Source organism: Pinus tabuliformis, chromosome 2_1 (assembly GCF_031772625.1).
Source record: "Pinus tabuliformis cultivar Carrire ecotype Pingquan chromosome 2_1, CPIR1, whole genome shotgun sequence".
Lineage (NCBI taxonomy): Eukaryota > Viridiplantae > Streptophyta > Pinopsida > Pinales > Pinaceae > Pinus > Pinus tabuliformis.
Genome location: NC_142299.1, coordinates 23,779,320 through 23,802,088, shown reverse-complemented (window position 1 = coordinate 23,802,088; position 22,769 = coordinate 23,779,320). Strand labels below are relative to the sequence as shown.

Sequence of the window (22,769 nt, the reverse complement as noted above, 5' to 3'; positions counted from 1 at the left end):
TCCCAAAAAACGTTGTTTAGGGCCTCAAAACTGCTCTGGAAGTTCAGGACCCGAAAAACTGCTAAAAATAGTAGATTGTGCTACAATTAAGGAAACTGAAAGAAACAATGGTGGGGGTCCAAGTGGAATTGGCAGATGGCCACCAATATCCACCTGGATAATCCAGCCATTCTAAATATAAGAGGCGCTCTTCCTGAGGTGATGTTTCGGGGAGAAGTTCGACAGCTAGCTTGAGTGAAGGAATTTTGCATTCAATCGGTAACGTTGCTTCCAGACCATAGACAAACTAGAATTGTGTGAAACCAGTTACGTCTTTGGTTGAGGTTCGGTAAGCCCATAGAGCTTAAAAGAGCATGAGATGCCAATTTGACTTGTGCATCCCAATAGTACGCTGAAGCATTGTGACCAAAACTTTGTTCACAGCTTCAACTTGATTGTTGGCCTAGGGGTAATACAGGGTTGAGCCATCATGGCTCAAATCCAACGTAGGTGTCAACTCAACCATCATGTAATCTCGAAAATGGGGGCCATGGTCTGTGACAATGGCTTGAGGTACGCCAAACCTAGAAATAACGTGATTGAAAAGAAATTGAGCTGTCATTGCACCGTCTGCAGAGTATGTAGGCATCACTTCGGCCCATTTGGTGAAATAATCCACAACAACGATAATATAACCATGCCCCCCGACTGAATGAGGGTTACATGTCATATATTCAATGCCCCATTTGGAAAAAGTACCAACGGTAATTACGGGGTGTAGGTGAGCAGGTGGGGCACGCATCTTGCGTTGGTAAATTTGGCATTCATGGCACTTGCAAACAACAAGGATGCAGTCCTTGAAAATGGACGGCCAGAAATAACCAGCACAAAGGATATTTTGTGCGGTAGCATAGCCAGACATATCACTGCCACATGCCCCAGAATTGTAGTCATTGAGAACTCTCTCAGCCTCCTCGAGAGTAAGGCATTGGCGAAGAACTGAATTGACACCGACACGGTATAAAGTATCGCCAATAATACGGTAGGATTGGGAGTGACGCTGAATCCGTCGATGATCATCCTTAGTCAACACGGACCGAAACATGGACATTTGGAGATACACGATGATATCACAATACCACAGGTCAAGGGTGTTGATTAGGAAAAGAGTCTCGTCTCAAAGTTATTCATCTGCACCAGCGGGGAGAGATGTAGAAGGAAGGGAGCAAATCAATTCGGCAAAAACTAGTGACTTCTTAGATTTGGAAGTGGTAAACACCAAATCAAATTGTTGTAGGATGACAATCCATTTAGAACACTTTTCCCCAGCAACTGACGAGTCAGGATGTAGGTCATGGGGTTGCATTCAGAAATCACAGTAGTAGTGCGTAAGAGAATGTAGTGCCGAAAGCGCTAAACAGCCTGTACGATAACCAAATCCAACTTCTCGACATGGGCATAATGTGTTTCGGTGTCGAGGAGATTACGACTAAGGTAGTAGATAACATTTTCATTGCCTTCGTCATCGTCTTGTACCAATACCATAGCAATGGTGCTAGGGGCTACAACTAGGTAAAGGAAGTAATCGTGATGATAATCTAGGGGATGCAGCAAAGGAGCATTTATGAGGATAGTCTTGAGGTCATCGAAATACTTTTGGGCAACCTCATCCCAGACAAAGGGCATTCCTTGTTTGAGCAACTGGGTAAATCTTGAAGCTAGCCCAACATAATTGGGTATGAAACAACGAAGGAAATTTGCTTTTCCCTACAGGCTCTGGAGTTGGTGCAATGAAGATGGAGGGGGTAAATTTACAATGGACTTGACTTTAAGCGAATCAAGGTGGATACTATCCTTGGAAATGATAAAGTCGAGGAGTCGTCCAGATTCAATGCAAAAAAACACATTTATGTGGGTTTAACCGAATGTTGTAGTGTCTACAGCGAAGAAAAATCTATCGAAGATGGTTAGGGTGATCTTGGCACTTATGAGAATAAGTGGGAAGGTCATCCAAGTAAGGCTGAATGATGTTGTGAATATCGTGAAACGCATAGGACATCGCCCACCGAAATGTAGCCCTAGCATTTTTGAGGTCGAAAGGGAGATTTTTGTACGTGAAAGTACCCCACGGATATATAAAAGCTGTCTTTTCTTGATCGGCCGATGTAATGTTAATCTGGCTGTAACCAGAAAAACCATCCATAAAGGAAAAAATTTCACTCCCAGCACATTCATTAATGATCTGATCAATGAAGGGAGTAGGGTAGTTATCCTTAGGACAGGCACGATTATGATCATGGTAATCAATGCAAAAGCGGATCGTGCCTTGTTTCTTTGTCACTGGTACAATATTTGATACCCAATCTGTAAGAGGGATCAGATAAATCAATCCAGCTTTGAGAAGTTTTTCAACTTCATCCTTGATAGCGACCGCTTTCCTAGGGTGCACTAGGCGGAGCCGTTGGCGAATGGGCTTCGCGTGAGGATAAGTTGGTATTTCATGCACAATGATGCTAGGATCAATGCCAAGAATTTCTTCATATGACCACATGAACACATCACAAAATTCTTGGAACATACGAGTATATGTCTTGATCTCATCCGGAGAACAAGTTACCCCGATATGGACATGTTCAATGATACTAGGCTTGACAGAAATATCGATTGGCATCATTTGGGTAATATTACCCAAATTTCTTTCCGACCATACTTCATGAGTCAGGATCAGTGCCGGAAGTGGGAGGGAAGGAAACTGAGAAGAGAACTCCTCGAGACTGGTAGACATGACTGCCGGGCGAGGCAGGAATGAGGAACAATGATGAGTATCATTCCAAGGTGGTTCCTCGAGAGACATTAATTCCATGATACTTTCGTCAGCAAGAAAAGTCTCGACTAAGGGATCTAGAGATTCTGCACCAAGCCATGGGGATTGAGAATAATATTGAGAGAAGTCCTCAAAACAGGAGAATCAAAGGATATAGAACTTGAGGCTGAAACAATTTCCACGTAATTGATTTCGGCAGGACTAAGTGGCATAACCTCGCCCCAGGTATCAACAAGATCTAGTGAAGGTAAGACCCAAGGATCAGATTTGACCAAGATCATGTTGATAGAGGCAAAATGAGGAGGTGGGAGTGGAAAAATTCCCAACAAGGAAAAATCTTTAAAAAGACCTGCCCCCACACTCCCATAAGGAGCACCAATGTGCTTGACATACGGAACATTGCCATTTGAGGAGGAAGTGGCGATCTTCCCTTGATGGGGAAAACAAATCACGCGGAATAGGGAGGAGGCTACAACATGCATGGCATGGGTCCAGCTCCGTCCGAGTAGGAGATTATAATTGAGATAAGCGTCAACAATCTCTACCTCAACGTGTACTATCTTGCCCTCCAAAGTAATGACAAGGTTAGGTAAGACACCAAAGGGGCGCGAATCACGCCTGTCAAAAGCTTCCAAAGTGTTAGGGGATTGGTTCGAAGTAGGAGAACCAATTGCCTTCCAGCAGGCGATTGACATGATGCAAGTAGAAGCACCTTCATCGATGACAGTCTTATGAATGGTTTTCTCATTGATGATGACCTGAATGAGAAAGGAAATTTGATGAGGTAGGCATGGAATGTGGTTCTCTAGATCAAAACATATCAAATTGGAATCGGTAGGATCAACACTCCCAGTAGCTGATAGAAAGGATTTCTGTTGAGACAGACAGCTTTGGAGTACCTCGAGAGCCGACATAACGGATGGTGCTTGAGCCAAATCCTCAACAATATTATAGTGCTGAGCGGCCCGAGCATTGGGATTGTATGGGGATTTCCTTAACACACCTCAAGAAGGTGGCCGAATGAGAGAATCATGGTTAGGGTGCTCGATATGAAGAGGGCCAGAACTCGGGGCAGTAGAAGAAGGGGTGGCCTCTTTCTCTTTCCTGGATACCGGAGCAGGATTTTATAATCTTTTGATCTAGTAGCCCCATTAATAGGCATACTCATCATGAACAATTGAGATCCTAAGGAAGAAGATGATTGAGGTTGGTATACCATTTGAGTCTGCTGAGATGGAAACAGCTCTTTCAGGACACTTGGGGTCCCTTTGAGCAAACGACTAACTTCAGACCGTCGAGGACAATCCTTGGTATAGTGATCCTCCTTGCAAATGAGGCATGGATACTTAGGCTTCCGTTGTGAAGAATCACCAGCAAACGACTTAGGAGGACCCTGTTTTGGGGAATCAACTTTACCAATGCCTTTGCCTTTCTTCTTACCTTTCAAGGATTTGTCCGTTGTGGTAGACTATACAGCGTGGACCTCTGAGGTTTTACCAGGGCAAGGTGGATTCTGGGAGGACCTATTGGAAGCAGTATTTGAGACCGACTTCTGTTTGGAAGAATATTTGGCCGAGGTCTGGGACACTGAACCAATTACTCCATCAACAGGAGGTGTAGCCTGTGACTTTGATGTCGTGGGATCGGATGATGGCCGCGGAGCATCAGGTAATAACTCATACAAAGTGCTAGACTGAGAATAAACAAGATCTAAGTACTGGGCATGAGAAGTGGCTTGTTCTTCGGTAACACATCCACCCATAGCTATATCACGAGCAATTGCAACGATGAATGACTTGGTAAACCATTCAGTGAGCAACTGATAAGCAATCTCGAATTTGATTTGGTGACGTCTACATTTCCATTCATGGATTTGATAGGAGATGTGTGTCGCAATATCTTGCTTAAGCGATGTGAGCAAATAGGTGTCAATTTCATAGCAAACCGGCAACTGGAAATGCATGAGGAAATCCATGGCTAAAGAGTTGAAGTCATGGTAAGTACTTCGAGGAAGCTCGATGTACCACTTGGATGCAGCACTTGTGAGGGTTCGTTGGAAAAGACGGAGACAAATAGAATCATCAACGTAAGAATTCGAAGAGCACTAGAGGTGATATGTCATCACATGGGCTTGAGGATCTCCCTTTGCTTTTCCATTGAACTTAGGATAATCGCTCGGGATCTTGGATGAAACCGGAGGCCAGTATGGCGAATGAAGAATTGGATCATTCGTAAGGCGAGACACATCTGGAAACTCTAGTGTGGTCAAGAACGATAATTGAGTATTAAAAGGCACTGGAGGTCGATAAGTGGGTCCAACCGGAGGAAACCATCCCTGCTGGTAAGGATTTTGGCCCCATAGTGGAGGGTTTTGGCCATATGCCATTTGATTCTGCCCCCACTGTAGGTTACCTTGGCCGTAGGGAGGATTTTGACCTTGAACACCTTAAAACTGTCTGGTCATAGGTTGTTGATAAGCAACATACGGGTCAAGAGGCTATTGAGCTTGTTGACCTTGGACATATGGATATTGCACTTATTGTCCCTGAACATATGGGTTTTGAACCTGTTGCCCCCGAACAAGAGGATTTTGGAGCTGTTGCCCTTGGACATAAGGATTGTACACTTGCTGCCCTTAGACATAAGGAGTCTGAACTTGCTGCCCTTGGACAAAAGGATTATGGGCTTGTTGCCCTAGGGCATTAGGATTTTGGGCCTGCTACTGCAAGACTTTACCCTGGCCTTGTCCTTGCAAGGGTTGACCCTGTTGATATGTATATAAGGATTGCTGCTACTTGGGTTGGCCTTGCTGCTACAAGGATTGACCTTGCAGCTGCAAAGGCTGTCCCTGCAGCTGTAGAGGTTGGCCTAGTGAGGACATAGGCTATGAGGTGTGCGGATCATACTCCATTTGCTGCTGCATGGTTTGCTGCCACTGTTGCGAGGGTTTCCCCTGCGGTTGTTGTAGTTGTACTTGCTGCGGTATCATATGCCCTTGCTGTTGCGTGGATGGCCCTTGTTGCAACAAAGGTTGCCCTTGTTGCTGCAGAGGTTGTCCTTGTTGTTGCAAGGGTACTTGAATAGTTCCCGGGAAATTTCCGAACTGAATCTGGCCATAGCCACCCTAAAAAGTGGATGTGCCAGGCTGAACATACTGCCCAGACTGAAGTTCACAATCAACTGAATGGATGACAATATAGATGCCCTAGTGCCACTAACCATCCAATGACCCAAGAAATCAAGCGAAAATAAGGAAAATCAACAAGCAAATAAACCAAATGAAAAGCAACTTTCTAGTCAGGGAGAAGACGGTCTAAAAAGCTTACAGGGTAGAAATCATGAGAGAAAAACACACTAGCCAAGATCTGGGGTAAATCTTAATCTTCACTTACAGGCATCGGCACGATTGCCTAACTGACAACAAGCGCTAGAAGGGGGTCAGCGCGACAGTTTCTCAGTATATCGCATTGATTGGCGCGACTGTCAGTGAATTAAGCGCGCTGGGCGAGGATGCAAAGAAAAAAAATAAAAATTTTCAAAAGTTGGGACTAGACTTGCTACTATGAATTTCAAACCCAGAGAAGTAAGCAAAGGAAAACAAACAAAACTACAGGGAAATGGCGAAACTAGAAAAGTTCACACAAAACCATGAAATTCCAAGCTAACAAACAGAAGGATTGGTTCGTTTTCCCCAGCGGAGTCACAAATTTGTGGTGAAGTAAAATTATAAGTGCGGACACAAACAATTCCTCTAGCCCGATAGCGGGTCTAGCCATTAACAAGACATTCCATGGAATATTTCCTTAGGTTAGAACCAATTAAGAGGGCCTACCTCTTAGTACGCTTATCTCGTTTGGTGATGACCTTGCTTGCTCGCTTCAGCTATCTCTCGTTTCCTTCTTCCAATGCCTGAAACAAGTAAACAATGGCAAACAACAATCGTGATAATAGACAAATTGTAATTCAACCTACTTAACAAGTCAAGAAATATTAAGCCATAAACATGTGAGATGACACATTATGTAGGAAATCAATCGATAGTTGCATATATATTAAATCAAGAAGAGATTACAACCATTGTCTTGACATTGTTGTTCTCCTCTGACAAAACCAGGTTCCCACACACTTCCATTAGCATTCCATGATGGCCTCAACAATGATAGTTTTAAGGCTCTTCCCTTTAGGCTTCACACTAAACCAAATTCACACTTCTCCCTCATACACAACTAGAGAGCTACAACTATGAATAGCTTGTTGTTTACTCCAAACTTAATTAGCACTAGCACCCCAACATTAACACTAGTTTGTGCTTGGGAAAAATGGAGGTTTATATAGCATGAATAGATGGGAGATGGTTCCTCTTCTCATGGGAGAAGGTCTTATCTCTTGAGGTAGTTCCATCCTTATAGGGGAAAAGAGCCCAAACTGACATCCTCGACTCCATCCGGCTCAACCATTTACCAGACTTCCGTTACGAAGCTTCTAGAGCTGGAAGCTTCGGCTCCTTATTTAAAAAACTTTCCAAAAGAGGATCGGCACGACTGAAAAAAAAGCTCAGTTTCTCTAGTCGACGCTAGGGATAGTGTTAATCCCTACATATCGGCGCGAGGAGGACAAGGGTCATTAGTGTCGGTCTTGTAAACTGGGAAAAACATAAGATTTTTGGGAAATGGTGCAAAAGGGAATTGTTCTGCTCATGAAGAGGGACACAATGGGAGTTTCTTTATTAAGGGAAAGCATGCAGGGTTCACTGTAGACGTCCTCCAGGATCAAAGAACGAGGAGTATAGGGACAGTGACAAAATGCCGTGTAACACCCGCCAAAGCATGTAGTGAGATTACTAGTTCATTTGGCGTAGCTGTGAGATCATTGTCTGGTTGGGTTTCCTCAACTTCATCCGCGCCCCCCCAATGCGTGGGGCTTCCTCAGATGGACTGTTATCAGTAACATCAATTTGAAAGAATTTTGGTTCATTGCATTTATGCCCTAGGGAGTATTTTCCATCACAATAGTAGCACAATCCTTATTTGTCATCACACTAGTAACACAATCCTTGTTTTCTTCTTTCAACCATTTCTGCTGGAGACACCTTTTGAACCTTAAGTGTTTGGGTAGGGCCCTGAGCTTAGGTGGGATGCCCCTTGGCTACGAAATTTGGATGAGTGGACTAGGCAGCTAAGGCAAGTTCCACCTCAATGGCCTTTTTGCAGGCGTCCATCCACATAGCTGGGTGGTGCATTTGGGCATGGACTTGGATGGCTTCTTTGAGACCACTGATGAAACACTCCAAGTAGAAGTCATCTCCTAGACTGTCAGTTCTAATGGCCAATGTATTAAAGGCTGCAATGTAGTCTTTTACTGTGCATGTCTGTCGGAGCTTAGTGAGACGGACCAAAAAATTAGATTCCCTGTTAAAGCAGTCACATAGGGCTTTTGTGAACATGTGTAAAGTTATGTTCCCGGGATAACATTTCTGATGCCACTGCCACCATTGCCATCTCTCTTGGTCCAAGTAAAGGGCCCCCACACATAGTTTAGTTTGATCTTCGCAGATATCATTAAGGGAGAAATATTGTTCCATTTGTGCTACCCATACTGCATGATTATAGCCATCAAATTCATACATGTCTAGCTTGGGTGGCTGAGGGTGGGAATGTTGGTGATTTCCATGGAAGTGAATGTGATGGCTATATTCTCCTTTGAGGTGTTGATCAACACTATTCTCCTCCCGTTGAGACCTTTGCATCATATTGGTGAGCAATGAAAGCTGTGAGGTAATTTGGTCCATGTTGCCCTGGAACTCATCCAACCTTTTTTCAATGCTCTCGATCTTCTCATAGGCCATGACTTGAGATCTGGTACCTACCATACAAAAACCCCGGTCAATTACTTAAGAGTAGTCTTCTTGGAAAGACGACGAGCTCATGAATCTATTGGCGGGGGTCACTTAAAGTCACTTTGGAAAAACTTGGGACCGCCAAAAAATTGATGCTGACAAGTGAATGGTACCACTGCGATTAGCTCATCATTCTAAAGCTTATGGTCTAAGTCTCTTGCAAGCGTCCGGGATGGTCTTTGACTTTTTTTTTTTATACTCGAAAAGGAGTTTTACTCCATTCTAATCAATACTGTAGTGGCCGAATTCCAGAAAACTTGGTCCCTCCCAATGTCCTACGAAAATAGGGCCCCGAATGTAGTAGCAGCAAGCCTCACTGCACAAAGAGTCTGATCGGCACTGTAAAACCCCATCTGCTGAATGTGAGTTGCACGACTGCGGCATAACCCCAACTGTTGGATCTAATTTTTAAGACGACGGTAGAACCCCAACTGCTGGATCTGATTTGCACTACAATGTTAGAACCCCAACAACTGGATTTGATATAGAAGATAAGGTAGTGGGCGATCACTAACTAAGGAGGATCGACTGTACCTTTAACTGTACTACCCGACTACCCTATCGTACGCTTGAGTAATCTCCCCAAGTGTTGTTCTCAGTGTACTGTAGCAGCAAGACGACCAACGACTTATCTAAGGCTAGGTTTCAGGTGAGCCTAAGGGGCTTCCGATATACCCAAGGGTATGTGTAAGTGTAGTCAGTGCACGTTCTATCTAATGCACTACTACTCGAAGGGGTACCCACATGGGTTACAAGGGAGTCCAACAAGCGTGACCACCTTTTGTAGTTCTTGCATGCACGCCTCCCCAAATCCGTAGGTTTATGCGCTCAATGACATATCCTGTGGTTTAAAGACGCCGTAACACGTCTCTAGCCTAAAAAAAGTTATGTGAAAATTGGAGGTACAACCGACCTTGGAAAGTATTCTAATACCACTTGTTATGCTCTTGACCTGTGAGAAATTCCAGAATACCAGAAATGCGAAGAAATATAGCCCATAACACACAATAAAATGAGAAAAACAATAAGTATTTTATTATTCAGAAATAGATTCAATATTCACTTGCCTCTTGGAGGGGGCAACTTCCAGCAGAGCAGAGCTCGATTACAATAACACTCGATGATATTTTCTTTACTAACAAAGACTATTTATAGCTAAATGACATCCAAAACCCTAACTACTAGTGGTTCCTTGCATAACATAGGTTAACCACTTTATTTATTAACTATGGCCCATTTACAACTAACTTGGTCCCTTTTCTCTAATGCGAGTCAACCACTTACAATTATTAATGCGGGCTTTATTTACTCTCTAACTAACTATGACTATGACTCGGCCCATTGGGCTTTTTACATAAATTCTTTAGGGTTGGACCCTAATAAACAATCTCCATGATAACTTTTGACATCCTTTGCCATCAATGAAAATACATGTCTAACAAGTTAATGAGTCAAATTTAAATGTAGAATTGAAAGAATGTGCACGGAAATCAAGGAGGTCATAATTATTTGAGTTAAACTTCCTCTCCAATCTTCAAATGCATTCAACCATTAACCCTTAAGTCAAAGATGATGCTTGAGATTTAATAAAGAAAGCATATGAAAAAATATATGAATTTAAAGGCAACATGTGATTATTTATCAAGCCTAGCCCCCACTTTCATCCTTTCCTTTAGTGGGTTCATTTCCCCTTCATACTTGCAACCCTCTTGGATCTTTATATTAGTTTTCAAAATAAAATTTTACATATCTTTAGCATACCATATAAAGGCTACCATGTGGTACATAAAAAAGTATAATTACTAAAATTACTTTCTTAACCATTTATTAATTAAACCACGACTTTCAATCCATACAAAAAGTATAATTACTAAAATTACTTTCTTAACCATTTATTAATTAAACCACGACTTCCAATATTATAGTAATATCCATACAAGATATTTACATCAAATCATCTTATTTAAAATCACATGATTTAACTTTCATCACTACAACATTTACAATTTATATTAAATTCAATCTATTACATCAACCAAGATATAACCCAACTCATTGAATTAACTTGTTTAAGTAAATCTAATAATTTGAACACATAATCATTTTATTTAAACTCATATGGTTTGACTTTTATTATTATAGACACTTATTTAAAATTTTTATATAATTAAATTTATTATAATTAAAATTCAAAATAAAAATATTTTCAGCCTGCATCTTAATATGACAACGCTTATAAAAGATATTTATAACACTCTCTTGTCTTACATAATTTAAGTCTTACAATACACATCTTAATACGAGCAAGGTTTATCATGCATATAATAAAATATATTTATAATACTCTTTTATCTCACATACTTTGTAGGTAATTTTAATAAGAATTACATTTTTTTAAAAATATTAATATATTTAAAAATAAATTATAATACAATATACGTCTCATATAATTTAATTTAAGTTTTACTAATATATATTTTAATAAATATCATATTAAGATATTTATAATAAAAAGAGTTTATTGGAGCTAACATTTCGTGGACCACAAAGGTTTTTATTGCTCAATTAAGTATCAATTCACATCAACTTCAGTGTGAAAGAGGACGATGAAAATGTCTAAAGAAGCTTGGGAAGAATGGGCATGTACATTTTGCAAGTTGAGGTTGTGAAATAGGAAAAACATTTCATTGTGGAATGTGATGCATTCAAAGACATCAGAGAAAGTTATGAGAACATGTTCGCATCAGTTTCTTGGTATTGTCTTTTTAGAAAGGGGATTATTGGAAGGTTGGGCCACTCATCATCAATTTGAATCAGAAAAAAATTGAATTGCAAAAAGTGAAAATGATCTATTAGACTATTTTTAGTTTTATAAACTTTAAAATATCATTTCATTATTTATGAGATATATAATAAAATATATTTATAACTCTCTTATTTCACATTATTTATTTATAATTAATAATTTTTTTATAAAATATTAAAATTTGACTTTATTTAAAAATATTAATCTAATATTTTTTTTTATAAAATATTAAAGTTTGACGGTATCTAAAAATATTAAACTATTTTAAAATAAATTATATATTTATAACACTCTCTTGTCTTACATAATTTAAGTCTTACAATATACATCTTAATACAATCAAGGTTTATCATGCATATAATAAAATATATTTATAATACTCTTTTATCTCACATACTTTCTAGCTCATTTTAATAAGAATTACATTATTTAAAAATATTAATATATTTAAAAATAAATTATAATACAATATACTTATAACAATTTTTTGTTTGATATAATTTAATTTAAATTTTACTAATATATATTTTAATACATATCATATTAAGATATTTACAACAAAAAGAGTTCATTGGAGCTAACATTAATCATGGACGACAAAGGTTTTTATTGCTCAATTAAGGATCAACTCACATCAACTTCGATGTGAAACAGGACGATGAAAATGTCTAAAGAAGGTTGGGAAGAATGGGCATGTACATTTTGCAAGTTGAGGTTGTGAAATAGGAAAAACATTTCATTTTGGAATGTGATGCATTCAAAGACATCAGAGAAAGTTATGAGAACATGTTCGCATTAGTTTTGTCTTTTTAGCAAGGGGATTATTGGAAGGTTGGGCCACTCATCATCAATTTGAATCAGAAAAAAATTGAATTGCAAAAAGTGAAAATGATCTCATAAACTATTCTTAGTCTTATAAACTTTAAAATATCATTTCATTATTTATGAGGTATATAATAAAATATATTTATAACTCTCTTATTTCATATTATTCATTTATAATTAATAATTTTTTTATAAAATATTAAAGTTGACTTTATTTAAAAATAATAATCTAATATTTTTTTATAAAATATTAAAGTTTGCCAGTATCTAAAAATATTAAATTATTTTAAAATAAATTATATTATTTAATGCAAACATTTTAAAATCACTCAAATTTTTAAAGAAAAAGATGAAAAATGAAACTCAAAAATACCATCACTAAAAATGGCAGTTGTCTATAATGAGACTTTTTGGAAGCCTTTCCGGTGGGTTTTTCCGGTCAAAATCCGGCAGCAATTTATTGGAATCGCAAGTTTGATAGGTAGTTTCTGCACAATCAAAGCGTCCCAGGGGTTTTTCAGGGTGCTGAATCCAAATATGTAATTAAAAAACTATTTTAACTGCAACAAATCAAAATTTAACCTCAATTTCTTTCGCCGGATTCCGTCACCGGAATCTCCAAAAAATCACATTATAGACAACTACCTAAAAATGTGAAGGAAAACAACATGGGAAAAAAATAACAGCATAAGAAAAGGCAATGAAAAAAAAACCACCAGCACAAAATATGTGACAATTAAACCGACATTTGACCTATTTTAACCATAGACCATATTCCAAAAGTGTCCAAAACCCCGTACAGTTTCACGATCGACCCGTGAGAATCTTCGCCCATGGACAAAGGATGGCCAACCTGGCCACAAAGTGGGTTGAGATCCAGTACAAATGTTATTTTTGCCTGATTTAACTCCGACCAAAATGCCCTCTAAACAGGGATTTGTTCATGAAATATGGACATTAGGCTTTTGCTGTACAACATACAGTTCAACGCATTTGATAGATAAAAGTGAACAATGATGCCACGTGGCTGGTGGTACCACAAACTTTGCTCAAAGCCTCTCAGTGGGTGGTAGGTTGCAAGATTTCTTCTGAGATTTAAGACTTCTCACTTCCATGCTAGCGTGAGGTGGGGGGTTTAGTCTTTTGATTTTTGAGTGTTTGAATCCGAATGTTTCGGTTAATAAAGACCAATGAAAATTGCATGAGTAAACCTTGCAGATCTACCCGGAGACCATGGTGTTCACACAACAGCCCATTGAATACTTAGACTGCACGATTCCTCACTCTATTATGACGCGATTTCTCACTCTATTATGACGTGTGAGCGGATTCAAGTGTCAGTTAATGCAGTGAACAAGGGCAGGAGGCTCTCACACATCGTATTAATTTAGGTAAGGACTTATCTTTTGTCTCCTTTTTGGGTCGATCTACGTGAACTCCAAAGTTTTGGGATCTTTAAAAAGCCCTCTAGTTTGATGGAATTGGAATAGGTGCTTTTCAGATCCAGCAATTATTTTCCGGAAGATTTCAGTTATTTGAGCTCAATGTCGTGCAGGAGAAGAAGTTCAGAGGATAATGGGGGTGAGAGAAACATGATTTATGTTGACAACAGAACGAAACAGTGCCTGGGAAACTTCTTGTGTTTATGTTCACAAGAGATCCAGAGAAAGCTGACGGATCTAATGGGAGCAAATGTGGTTCAAGTGGATGAAAAATCTGCATTACCATTAGGTGATACTACTGCTGCGTATCCATCCTTTATGGGGTGGTCTGTGACATATCTGATTGGAGTTGCCAGGTTCCATCCGTTACCTGTTTTGTTGGCTGGTTCTCTGCTGTTTTTCATGGCAGTGGAGTATACACTGACCATGATACCTCCTGGCTCTCAACCATATGATCTGGGTTTTGTCTGGACACAGAGTCTCCATGATTTGTTGCTCGAGAAACCTGCATTGAATACGGTTTTAGCAGCTATGAATACGGTATGCTCTTTTGGATTAGCTTTTTGCTGTTTTTGTCTGTATTTTTTCTTTTTAAATAGTAAAATCATGATACCATACAGTACGGCATGGACCCAGTAATTTTAAATCTATTGTGAAAAGCTCATGTCATTAACCAGCCAACATAGGATTCCAGTGGGCAAGAGTTTAACACCACAGACCAAAGTTTCATTCAGGCAGGCACCTTGAATGGGAGGTAGGGGCTGAATTGATAGCAATGCCTAGTGCAAGCCAGTTATGTAAGCCATATTCAGGTAATCAGGGTTTAAACCCACCTAAAGACATGTTGTTCTTGGATGGAAATCCTGATGACCTCGATGGCCCACGCATATCGCATATCACGATGGGTAAGCTCAGGTGCAGGTTGTCCTAAGAGATTTTGACAGTAAAGGTATCCCTCCACTGTGGCATCTAAAGCCAAGCGGGATATGGTATGTGCAAGTCCTGAATAATTTTGATAGTAGAATACTTTTTTTAGGTGTAATTTCCCGGTGATTTTGATAATAAAATATCCCTTCACTTAAACCTACCAGGTGTAAATGCTTAGACCTAGGCATCTAACCTGTAAAGTTAGATAAAAATAGATGAGTTTATCACTGTTCAGCGGAACACTATAGAAGTAGGCCAATAGGACTAAGAGTACATCCAGAGTAGTACAAAAATTGGAAGTGCAGAAGCGGCTCTGTAACTATACTAACAGCACTAAGAAATAGTTTAAAAACATATCTAACAGACTAAGGTAAAAGACAAACAATACGTGAATGCATGATCGATGAATACATGAACTCATAATGAAGATGACAAGAGGAGCCTAATCTAGAAATAGAGACCCCAAGAGCCGGGGGAGTGGGGGAGAAGAAGTCTCCACATCCGAGTCCTTAATCACCATGAACAGGCCAATACACTGTCTGTGATGATTATATGGAGAGTACACAGGACTGAGGGGGCCTGGCTCTGTAATCCTGGGAGGGATCCTTACGGAAACCTACAGCAAGGAGCCCCATCACTCCTAACCAGCCAAGGCCGGGGAAGAATCTCTGGATGCATGAGTGGATGCTTGATGGACACCAATTCAACAATTTATGGGAACTTTGATGGCCTTGAGATGTCCCCATCTCAATAAATTTGACAGAATAGATATGCCTTGATGGTGGCATCTAAGCTTAAGGTAGAGTGCACTTCATAAACAAAGGGCAATTTACCAAAGGAAAAAAACCCAACATAGGATGATACAATGAGGTTATCTAAATTGGTTGAATCGGGACAGGAGGATTAGTTATAAATTGATTAAGCGAATAGGTTTCCACTTCACTGTCCTTTGTTGTTAGAAATTTCTAGAGCAGCAATGGAAGATTATGTTTCCTTCGTGAATTCCCCTGAAAGAGAGTACTGAGGGATTTGGACAATTTGTTAGTTTCTTATGGCGACAGATTCTTTCTGCAATTTTTTATGCTCCCTTGCTTTTAAATAGTTGGTCTCATTGATATATTTGTTCTTTGTTTTTATTTTTTTCAACTAATGGACTGGGGTGTCTACTACCACTATAGCTACTAGGTGTACCATGCTGCCCTTAACGTGGATACAGGGATTGAACCAAAGATTTCATAATATTTTACATAATACGTTTTTAGAACTACAGCCACTGTGGCATTGATATCTGCGATTTGGGTGAGAAGAATTTCATTTAAGATATAGGAAGAAGATTATCAGAGGATGGGTTCTGTTAAAATAGGAATTCAATTTCTTTATCAGATAGAGATTACCATTTACCCCTGCCGGTTAAAATTTACTAATGATGTCACGCACCAGATTCTAGCATCTACTTTCAGTCCAATCAAAGGTCAAATTACAAGATCTCAATGATTATCAATTGCCATTTTTACTCTTGAGATAAGGAATTGCCAATTGTTTGCTATTAAATAGAAAACAACTCGAAAATTTTGTTTGTTAAAAAAAAGAAAAAGAAGGTTGCCATCTGTAAATTGTTTTGATTTCAGTGTTCACACTAGTATAGACTCTACTCTTCAAACATACTGGTACATTTCTATTGCTTGCGGCATGTAAGGTGACCATTGTAATACTACCATGGATTCCCGAGAAGGATGTGGCCTGCCTGTTGGAAATAAAGGATTCGCCCTTAATCTTATTGCTATCAACTTTCATTGCAAAATGAGCTTCCAGTGAAGGAAGACTTGGCACTTTCAATTCAATCCCTGCTGGTTTTTTTTCCATGGTTAGCGTCCAGCTCGTGCATTGGGTCCTACTACATACATGCACTTAACCTTGGTAAACTACACATCTCCATCCTTTGGAGAAGTGTACTATTAAAAGTTGTAAAACAAGATGTGTGAAATTGACACAGAAAATAATTTGTGTGCTTGCTGATGTCAATGCTGTCCATTTAAATTTTAAACCAGGAATTTTGCCCGATGGTTGGTGGTTAGTTCATAGTTTCAGAACACATGTGGGGGTTCACACAGGATGAACTCCTGTTATTTTGATTGAAAAGCTATTATGGTCCAACCGAAATGGCTGGGTTCTGTCACCTGTGTGCAAGGTGGCTTCACTGGTTAGGTTCCGTTGGTCCTCCGATCCAAAAAATTATCCCGTTGTCCTAAAGAAGAATGTTCTTCCTTGTTGCACAATCCCCAGTGCCCACCTTTTCTAGCAAACATGTTGATGTGCCCTTCATTATGTCTGGCTTTGAGCAGTTCTGTCAGCCTAATGTTCCCTCAGACAATCCATTAATAATTTAAAAGGGTACTAGCTTTCCTTCTCGTTGCATCGCTATTATGCAGCATAATAGTCTCAACTTAATAAGCACAGATATTTACTTACAAACAAACCATACCTGAGTTTCTCATGATACAACTTAAACACTAGGAAACTTTTTATCAGCATTATCGAATATGTAAGGCCCAAAGAGCAAATAGTTATAATTAGGAACTGCCAATCGTCAAACATGAAAAATTTGGGGAAATGATTTGCTAGTTAAGTATTGAAATATTCTGGGAGACTCGGATGAAAGTGAGAAGTCATAGGCTCTAGCAGAAAATTGAAATAATCCAAAAGTAATTTGCAACAAAGTATAAGTCAAATGATCATGAAAGTAGCTTTCATTGTGTCAATTTTAGGCTTGGCTGGTTGCAGGTATGGTTTGTTGTTTGGCTGAATATTCTTGGGCAACCGTGGAAGTTTACTAAGGTCCAAAAGCACGAACTCTGAGGCTAAACAAGGCTGTTATGCCATAATCTCTGTACATTATGCAAGGGCTCATTTGCAAGAAAATTATATTTTACTGGTTACATACTCTTCTTGCTCACAGTTGTCAGAAATGCAAGTATCACTCTTATATTACAGACCGTGCACACAAATTCTTGTTTACTGTAGTTCTTTGTGCCTTAGGTTCCTACTTAGTACAGATGCGATACTTAAATTCCTAATTAGTACTGATGAGGTACTTACAGAAGTCAGAAATCAGGGATGACAGAGTCACTTTGTACAATCTTTGTGCAGATTTTTGTGGGTATGCAAACTTTTTACATCTTATGGACTTGTCTTGTGGAGGGAAGGGGCAGGCCTACGATTGCTGCACTTTTCATGTTCACATGCAGAGGCATTTTGGGCTACACAACTCAACTCTCTCTACCGGAGGTATTATTCTTTCCCTTTTAGTACATATTTTACATATGGCTGGTTGATTAGACTAGATGCCTGAGAAGTTCATCCACTATAGTAGTAAGGAATTCTAGATTTCATCTTGATTTCTGCTAGTAGCACAGATCATATTACATTACAAGTGAGGTTGTCCATTTGAAATGCAGGAGTTTCTAGGATCAGGAGTGGATTTTCCAGTTGGGAACGTGTCCTTTTTCCTATTCTTTTCAGGACATGTCGCAGGTGCAGTGATTGCTTCTCTTGACATGAGACGTGTGAAGAGGAGCCAGCTGGCATTTACTTTTGACACTTTCAATGCCCTTCAGTCACTGCGTTTGCTTGCCACAAGAGGTCATTATACAATTGATCTGGCAGCTGGGGCAGGTGCAGGGTGGCTATTTGATTCCTTAGCTGGCAAGTACGAGGAAAGTAAAAGATGTACTGTTGTTCAAAAGGATTTGGTATATGAACCATTGAAAGGTTAGAAATGAGGGTCAGATCCTGGGGTTGATTCCAAGCTTGTAAACACTTTAGTTTACTACTTAATAGGAAAATTCTGATTTGGTATATGAACCATTGAAAGGTTAGGAATGAGGGTCAGATCCTGTGGTTGATTCCAAGCTTGTAAACACTTTAGTTTACTACTTCTTAATAGGTAAATTCTGCTATGGCATGCTGAAAGGGCTAAATCTGTCATGGTAATGTTTTGAAAATATATTTTTCATTTTTTTTATGTGATGAAGCCATACAACCCTTCTGGTCTTAAACTAGCATTGCCTTGTGTTTTTTTTTGGACAATGAATCATATACATATCACCGAAAAGGAAAAAAATCTCAAAAGTCATCGCAAAAATTGCAAAATGAGTTTACAAGAAGACATTGGATCCCTGTGAGTAAGCAAAATGAGTTCAGAAAGGTAAATTGGATTCATGTGAGTTTTGTCTTTTTGGAAAATAGCAGATTTAGCCCATGTGAACTTTGTCTCTTTTGAAAAGGGCAGATCTGGCCCGAAGCATGGAGGATACTTTCTTTCTTAAACTACAAATTCTTGAAACTCTGCAAAATTGGAATCCTTTGTAACTCTGCAAAATTGGAATCCTGAGGTTATACTCGGTTTTAGCAAATTTGGAAGACATTTTTGCAATACATTTTCCAGACTATATTCAGCTCATGTTTTCACAAATGATTTTAAGTTGTAGAATCATCGAGGATGATAATTCTCCAATGCCAGATGAAGTCACTTCAGACAGCCCACTTTTTAATAAATAGTTTTAAATTAGAGTTTTAAAATCATCAAGCATGATAGCCTTCCAAATGAAATCGTGTTTTACTAAGGGTACTTTTTTTTAAGTATATTTTCAATTTTCGAAACGTGTCGAACAATAATTCTCCATAATCATTATATCATGAATCACAATAAGCATCAAATCTAAAAAAATCTAAAAAAATTCTCCATATAATTTTTCAGAAAATCTTAATCATTATATTATGAATCACATTATAACAATAATTCTCCATAATCATTATATCATGAATCACAATAAGCATCAAATCTAAAAAAATCTAAAAAAAATTCCCCATATAATTTTTCAGAAAATCATTCTCCATATAATTTTTCAGAAAATCTTAATCATTATATTATGAATCACATTATATCATGAATAACATCAGCGTCAAATCTAAAAAAATAATCTTGATATAATTCAAATCGTGTTTTACTAAGGGTAATTTTTTTCAAAATATTTTCAATTTTCGAAACTGTGTCGACCAATAATTCTCCATAATCATTATATCATGAATCACAATAAGCATCAAATCTAAAAAAATCTGAAACAAAATTCTTCATATAATTTTCCAGAAAATCTTAATCATTATATCACAAATCACATTATATTTACATTATATCATAAATCACATCAGTGTCAAATCTAAAAAAATAATCTTAATCATTATATCATGAATCACATAAACATCCAATCTAAAAAATAAATCTTAATCTTATGAATCACATAAACCTCAAATATAAAAAAATTAAAATTATTAAAATATATTTGTGAAATTATCTTTACAAAATAAAAATTCTAAAAATATATTATCATATTAGTTTTTTATTATAAATACGGAAATACATTCTGTAATAAGTGTCACTTAAAAAAATCTAATTTAAAAAAACTATTTTTTATTCAAAATTTTAAAATCAACAAAGATGATATCACTCCACCACGAAGGTTTAATACATAATCTCACCGTCTTGTAAATCATCAAGGATGATAGCTCTCCAATGTGAAGTTTCAGGATAAAATATTGTATAATGGAAAATAATTTATTAAATTTATATTAAATTTTCAAAATATATTTGTGATTTTTTTTTAATATAATAGGAATTTATTGAAATTATTATGAAATTAAAGTTTTTAAAATTATTTTTATAAAATTGAAAGTATTAAAATATATTAAATTAAACTTTTCAAAAAATATTTAGAAAATTTATTTTCAAAGAAATAATTTTGAAATAAAATTTTAAAATCAATTTTTTTGGGAGAAAAATTGTAATTTCTATCAAGTATAGAGAATTAGGTCTTTATATATGCATTCTGCCCATGTCAAAAAATTGTGTTGTGGAAAAGCAATTTAACCACCAAAAAACCAAAATCAGACTTTTAAAAGCCCATATCATGTGCCATCATATAAATCATGATATAAATACGTTTACTAGATATATACACATCATTAGAATAATAGATACAAAACTATATGACAAATTGTTCAAGGAGAAATATCCTGAGAACCATGAGACAAGCAAAACACTGAGAATATTATGAAATTTGATTGACTATTTGTGGCCCTTCAAAGAAAGGCTTGTGATAGTACTCCATGGATGTGTTCTCTAACTGCTCTTGAATCTTCCAAGTCCTCATAGCATGTTCTGCACCAGCCTTGGAAAGAACATCTGCAATAATATTTCTTTCCTTGTAGATATGAGCACATGTAATCTGATCAAATGAAAGCTTTAACTGCAAAACTTCATCAAGAATAGGCAGCAATGTATAAGTGTGACGTATGTTAATCTCATTAAATCATTTACTAACAACCAAAGAGTCTCAAAAACTCTAAAATCTTTTGCATCCCTTTTCAATAGCAAACAATAATAATAATTTGAGACTAAACAACTCCACATAATTATTTGATCCTCTTCCTAGCCCACTTTGAAGCTTAAAATTATGATTTTTAGATAAGTATAAAATTGCTCCACCACCACACGCACCCCTCTCAAGGGATGCCCCAACAAAACATGCCCGTCGAAAAGAATTGTCCACTTCTTTAGCGGCAATGATCATGGGTTTGTTTGATACAACTTCATTAGGAATTAAATCATATATAGTGATGATTTGACCTGCCACTTTGTCAGAGGAGAGAGCCTGAGATTGAAAACTGATTTTATTTCTACCCAGCCAAATACCCCAACAAAAGATTTGGGGGAGGCCCTTGAGTTTTTTTGGGGCTGCACTTTCCCACCATAATTGTCAGGGTTCTTTGCATGAAGGCCCTCTTCCATATGATTTAAAGATAAATACATGCTTACAATGTTCCATACAAAATAAGAAAAATGACAATCGAATAATAAATGGTAAATTGACGACTTTACATTTTTACACAGAGTGCACCAACTTGGGCCCATGAAACATCTTTCTGTAAAATATCCCTAGTGGGGGCCTTATTTTCCAAGATACACCATGAAACATCTTTGCTTTGGTCGGGCATCCCAACCTCCAAATTTTCCTCCACCAACACTCCACATTTTCTGGCTCTCTATTAGTAATGATGTGCATATAACCCATCTTTGGCAAGTAGTCCCTAGATATAGTGTGTACCTATCGTAAAGTGTTTGCATTTCCCCTAATTTTGACATGTGAAATATAGAGAGCATTTTTATAATCATGCCAATGGCTTGAAAATTCCTTTGGCAGAGTTAATTGTGCAATGCTTGCCCAACCTTGAGCCTATATGGAGGTGCTTTCGGATCTTCCACTTGGTTCAAAGTAAACTTTCCATTGTCAATTAAAAAATTCCACGAAGGGCAGAGGCAGTAAGAAATTTGCACCGCAACCTACATAGGGATCTACTCCAATTCTAACTCTTTCCCTAGTTCCAACCTTCCATGCTAGACCATTTTTAATAACATTGAAAGCTGCCATAACTACTTTCCAGACTGCAGAGACATTTTGCATGGACTTATTTGGGAGTTTAACCCAATCTTCCATAAACAAGGGATGAATATATTTCCTATTTACTACTTTTGTCCATAGACTTACATAATCTATAAGCCTCCATCCAACCTTGGCTGCTAAATTTAGCTTTGGAAAATGAAACAGATCCCTTAACCCCAATACCCCCCATTTTTTAGGTAATCTGATTTTGTCCCACCTTACCCAAGGAACAGCCCCGCCCATCCTTTGAAACCTTGCATAAATCTCTAAAGCATGATTAACGAATTAAATTGAGAATCCCTTTTGGGATCCATGAAAGAGACATCTAGAATACATAAATGGCTTCCAACACTAATTTTATAAGTACAAGCCTTCCCGCTTTGGAAATCCACATGTAGCTCCAAACTTTCAAACTTTTTTCAATTTTCATGATCAACCAAAGCCAACCCAATTTCCTGTAGTCATTTGGTTTCAGATGGAAAACTAAATACTTGATTCTTGCTTCAAGTTCAACGAATGACATGGGAACAAACACTGAGCATTAACAAGCTCAACCCTGGATAAACCAACCTCA

The 22,769-nt window shown here is 37.9% G+C and overlaps 1 protein-coding gene across 2 annotated transcripts; it reads left to right on the top strand.

Moving 5' to 3' along the window:
* Positions 1-13,412: 13,412 nt before the first annotated feature.
* On the top strand, positions 13,413-18,676 carry LOC149198491 (phosphatidylcholine:diacylglycerol cholinephosphotransferase 1-like). 2 transcript variants are annotated; one of them, XM_089402073.1, is made up of 4 exons: positions 13,413-13,721; positions 13,886-14,312; positions 17,847-17,984; positions 18,155-18,676. In XM_089402073.1, exons 2-4 carry the CDS (start codon positions 13,923-13,925, stop codon positions 18,470-18,472), a joined length of 846 nt encoding a protein of 281 aa, XP_089258199.1. In that variant the 5' UTR covers positions 13,413-13,721; positions 13,886-13,922; the 3' UTR covers positions 18,473-18,676. The 2 variants fall into 2 exon arrangements, with proteins under 2 accessions (XP_089258199.1, XP_089258198.1); XM_089402072.1 differs by lacking the exon at positions 13,413-13,721 and having other exon boundaries at positions 13,728-14,312.
* The last annotated feature ends 4,093 nt before the right edge of the window (positions 18,677-22,769 follow it).